We start from the raw sequence: 5,138 nt of genomic DNA on the forward strand, positions 1-5,138 counted from the left end.
ACCCCGGATAAATGATTCTGGACAGGAAGAGCTGTGCCTTTTCAGTAAGGACTCAATAATGCAGTTCATCTCAGTCTTTCAAGACTGGCTCTGTGGATCCAGACAAAAGGACAAGCATGCAGGGGCCAGTAGTAAATCATCAACTTATGGAAGAACTGTGATGGATGTGTGTTCTTCCTTAAAACATTGGAGGTCCCTGCTCAGGGCTTCACTGAATAGAGTTGGTGCAAATTTGCACCCCTGGGGTAAACATGACCAGGTCCATTGTCCTGATTCTCCAATCTTAATGTCTGTGCATTCAAAGGCAAAGAGGTTTTGCCTCACCAGAATCATTGGTAGGGAGAAGAAGGCATCCTTCCTGTGCAATGCAGAGTAATAAGTATGCATAGGAGGCAGCAAACAGAGCAAAGTATATGGATTAGGGACAGTGGGGTGCAGAGTCATGAATTTTATTTACCTCTTGGAGGTTTTGGACAGGCCTATCATTGGAAGTCTGAGGCTTCTGGATGGGTAGCAAAGGCATGTCCCAGAATGACTTACAACTTATCAGGATATTGGTCTCCTTCAGCTTTTGGTTTTGAATGGAAAATTCTTCCTTGGCCTGCAGGCTGAGTGAATATTGGGGGAGAACTATTGAGGTGTTCCCAGGATTAAGGGTGACTACAGTCAGAGTTTGGTTGATTATGAGAACCAGTGGGTTGCATTCTGCCCAGACCCTTGGGAGCTCCTTTTCCAAGTTTTGTAGCAACAAATTTGGAGGAGTGTTTACCAGAAGAGAGTCCATCAGGACAAAAATCATCCTTCTACCAGGGGGAAAATAAACAGTATAGCAGGAAGAGGAGAGATAGTCATCTCTGAGCTCACTTCTTTTTGATTTATGCTTTTTCCATTAAACTCAAGAGTCAATGAAATGTCCCTCATAAGTGATTTGAGTCTTCAACTTGCAGGGCAAGTCTTGTCTGATCAGGGAGTAAGGACATTCTGGCATAACAAGAAAAACATGGGTTAGAAACCCTCTGATCAAGTCCATAATACTGGTACGAGTCTATGGGTAAGCCTTTATTTTTCCAGTTGCTCCTTAAATGCTTGTACTGGTCTAGGACAGGGAACACACAGGCTGTTGCAGGACTGAATAACTTGTTCAGTGTCAAACAAGAAGATGATCATTTGTCCCCCGCAGTGAAACTTAAGAAGGGTTCTTGGGGTCCAAACAAACACTGATTGTCTCAGTCTTGAATAGAGACTTTTGTAGTGGTGGTGGTCTTTTTCTGCAGCTCTGGACAGTGCTTTACCCAGTGGCCCTCTTTCTTATGAAAGGCACACTGGTTTTTGGCTAGTGGAGCCCTTTTAGACTTAGGATGCTTCCCCTGCTCACATTGAGTCTTGTGATTTTCCTTTTCTCCTAGGGCAGGAAGGACTTGTGCTGCCATTGTTTTCTTTAAGTTCCATGAATCTTCTCAATTGTTAAAGGCATTTGGTCTTATCTCCACTATCTCTGAGAGTGACTAACATTCTAAATCATTCTGGACTTTGAAGATTTTTTCTAATATCTGGGGCCAAGTGGGAGACAAATGTGATATTTAGGGTGTATTTATATCTATGTGCCTCTGGATCAATAGGTGTATAAATACAATACGTCCCTAGGATGCTCTCCAAGAACACAGATGAAGCCTCCTAGGATCCCTATCTTACCTCTGGAAACCTTGACAAATTAATTGGCTTCTGAGCAGCTCCTTTTAAAGGACCAGGAAAGTCTGGCAATGCCATGCAAGAGCTCCCTTACTTTGTTCATTGTTAGGTTGCCAAAAGGGGTGAGTGAGGAGAAACATGAGGTCCAATCAAGCTGAGTGGAAATTAGAGTGGCCATCTCGTCCTGGGACCAGGTTGCATTCCAGGTTGCAGACGCATTTTCATTCCGCAGAAGTGAAAATAATCTGGAATAGATGTTGGCAATTGTGTCAAGCGGGCTGATGCATCAAAAGGCGCAATGAGGGAGATGAGTCCTTGCTGGTTTTGAGAGAATAAGAAATTTTTAGTGTTTCCAGCTCTGAAGATCACTGGTGGAGAAGGAGACACAGAAAAGGTCTGCAGAACCCTCCCCAGAGACAGCCTCACATAGCAGAAATAGAGGAGCCAGGTGTTCAGAAGTGGAGTCTGGAGAAGAGGGTCCTAGGGTGGAAACCCTAGAAAAGGGGTGCCACTATGGATCTGTGATGGACTCAGTAGGTAAGGGGAGTTGAATTCTGCAAAGGCAGAATGGTAAGGAGAGTGTGCAGAGCAGAAAGAGATTGGGGTGAGGAGTTGGGAGAAGGGGGAATAACTTTGGAAAATTTGGAAAAGGCATGTATTGTGACTGCAACCTTAGCATGGTGTTTGTGATGGTAGGAGGGGACCCACTTGGGATGTCCAGAACCAAGTCAATCCAGGTTTATATATAAACAAGTTGAGATGTTCAGGTGTCCTGAAGATAACCTGATGCAACTGCTGACACAAAGAGAGGTTAAAAGTGCCTTCTGGGGGCCAAGAGAATGGAAAGCAGGCCATTCAAATTCACAAAGAGTTTACCATAAGAAGAGATTTTCTGGCCAAATTCCAGAAAACGGGTTAAGTATATATTGCAGGATACAGAAAGCAGAAGCAGACTGACCCACTGACTCATATAACAAACACTAAATCAGTGACAAACAATATTAATGAAACAAAGAGAGAGACTAAGACACTCTGTAAATTGGCACCAGTAACTAATTTGACCCTATGGCTGAAAATTTCCAGACCAATGTCTTGATCTGCGAATGAATCCTGGAGATTCCAATGTTGCATCCAGCAACTCCAAAGATTCCCATGGGGCATCCCAACAATCTTTAACAATTACTGGCAGGCATTTGAATGGCTTGTTCCTAATTTAGCATCCAGGATTTTGGTTTCTCTTTGACACAGATTCCTCAGTGGTGGGGAACATCCCTCTGCAGGCACCCTGAGGAGTAATTGCAACAAGAGACACTTGGATCATATAAATTCTTAAATTGGAAACCTGAGTGATGCCCAAATTATGTGGCTTTGTGCATAATTCAGGAATCCAAGCAGCCTAATTCACGCATTTGGAATTTTATTAGGTGAGCTCAGCAACAACACACATATAGATTCTGTTTCAGAATCCCATGTAGTGCTGCTGAACGGGAAGGTTACAAAGCTGTTAAAACAAAAAGAACATCCTATTGGAAAGAGCTTAGTTAGAATCCTAAATTAATTTTTGGTTGACATCTTTATCCTACTTCTTGTTGAGCAGTTAATTTTTCTCTTATGGGTGTAGTACATTTGCTTTCCTCATATGATTGTACTCAAAGTAATTATTCCAAGTCTGGAGCAAATAGAGCACACTAATCAAATAAAGGGAACAAGATTGCATCAGTCATACCAAGCTACGACAATATCCTAGCAAATATTGGCAAATAAATTTATAAATAATTGCTTTTTTAATCTATACAACAGGCTCTCCACTTTGTGACTGAAAAACTGCCCTACTCCTCTTGGAGTTGTTGACAGGTGTGAAAACTCTACCATCTGGGGAAGAAAGAAATCTTTGCCTTGTGACTTGTGAAACTTCCTTTCACTTTCACACAACTGATTTCAACGGTTGTTCAGACTCCAGCCCCAGCAGAAATGTCGAGTGGGCCAGTAGTGGACAGCAGACACACCACAGACATCAAAGTAGTGAAATTCTCCTATCAGTGGACCATCAGTAACTTTAGCTTTTGCACAAAGCAAATAGGTAAATGCATTGAAAGTTCAACTTTTTCATCACAGCAAAATGATAAACTGAAATGGGGCTTACGACTGTACCCAAAAGGGATCGATGAAGAAAGCAAAGATTACCTTTCCCTATATCTCAAATTGATCCAAAGTCCAACGAGAGAACTGCTGGCAAAATTTAAATTTTACATTCTGAATGCCAATGGAGAGAAAACCAAAGAGAAGGCTAGTCACCAACCATATCGATTTGTGCAAGGCAGGTACTGGGGATTCAAACATTTCATTCTTAGGCATTTTATTTTCGATGCAACCACTGACCTTCTCCCTGATGACAGGCTTACTTTCTTTTGTGAGGTTAAAGTGGCACAATATTCCAGCAATATATCCTGCCAAAATACCATGAATACTCTGAAGGTTCCAGAGTGCTGTTTGGCAGAGGACCTAGGAAGTCTGTGGAAGAGTTCCTGGTTCACAGATTGTTGTGTGTGTGTGGCTGGCCAGGAATTCCAGGCTCACAAAACCATCTTAGCAGCTCGTTCTCAAGTTTTCTGTGCCATGTTTCAACATGAAATGCAAGAGAGCAAAACTAATCGAATAGAAATCAAGGATATGGAGCCTGAGGTTTTTAAGGAACTGATGTTCTTCATCTATACTGGAAAGGCACCAAACCTCAGTGCAATGGCACCTGATCTGCTGGCAGCTGCAGACAAGTATGGCCTACATCTCCTGAAGCTCCTGTGTGAGATCGACCTCTGCAAAAACTTTCCCAAAGAGAATGCGGTGGAAATCCTCATTTTTGCAGACCTCTATAGTGCATATCTGTTGAAAACCTTTGCAATGCATTTCATTAACTATCATATTTCAGACATCCGGGAGACCTCCAAGTGGAAGGCAATGGTTCAGTCACACCCTCGCTTGGTTGCTGAAGTGGATCGCTCTAGGACTTCCATGCAGTGTAATTGCATACACCCCAATGCAAGTGTCTGAGGCAGTATTAAGATGCCATCTCGCCCAAGGCTCCATGTATCTTCCCAAACCTGTGGCTTCATTTGCTAGCTCTTAACCCTGATTACGCCGGGCAATCTGCTGAACTTTCACCTGCTATGAAGAAACACTGAAGTATCCCTCTCTAGGGACAGATGGAACCCCCTCTTATGCTCATAAAAAGGGGGTAAGGCTTTTACATTTTAAGAGAAGTTTAATTTGGCAATGTCCTGAGAGTATAATTTATAGACCATCAGAAATATGTCTTTTATAATACCGTACCCACTGAATGTTTCTTTTTTTTTTTTTTATTTAAGAGGAAAAAGAGAAAAACACAAAACAAACCAAAGCGGCGTAAGGGTACACGCAATACAGAACTACAAAACAAAACAAAACAAAACAAA

General features: G+C 42.3%; 1 protein-coding gene across 1 annotated transcript; it reads left to right on the top strand.

Annotated features, from left to right (window-relative positions):
• Nucleotides 1-3,501: 3,501 nt before the first annotated feature.
• Nucleotides 3,502-4,825, top strand: LOC134472339 (speckle-type POZ protein-like). Its single transcript, XM_063233665.1, has one exon. The coding sequence runs from the start codon at nucleotides 3,661-3,663 to the stop codon at nucleotides 4,735-4,737; it is 1,077 nt and encodes a 358-aa protein (XP_063089735.1). The 5' UTR covers nucleotides 3,502-3,660; the 3' UTR covers nucleotides 4,738-4,825.
• The last annotated feature ends 313 nt before the right edge of the window (nucleotides 4,826-5,138 follow it).

The sequence above is a fragment of the Cavia porcellus genome, unplaced genomic scaffold (assembly GCF_034190915.1).
Source record: "Cavia porcellus strain 051 isolate PalLab524CR breed Dunkin Hartley unplaced genomic scaffold, mCavPor4.1 scaffold_23, whole genome shotgun sequence".
Taxonomy (NCBI): domain Eukaryota; kingdom Metazoa; phylum Chordata; class Mammalia; order Rodentia; family Caviidae; genus Cavia; species Cavia porcellus.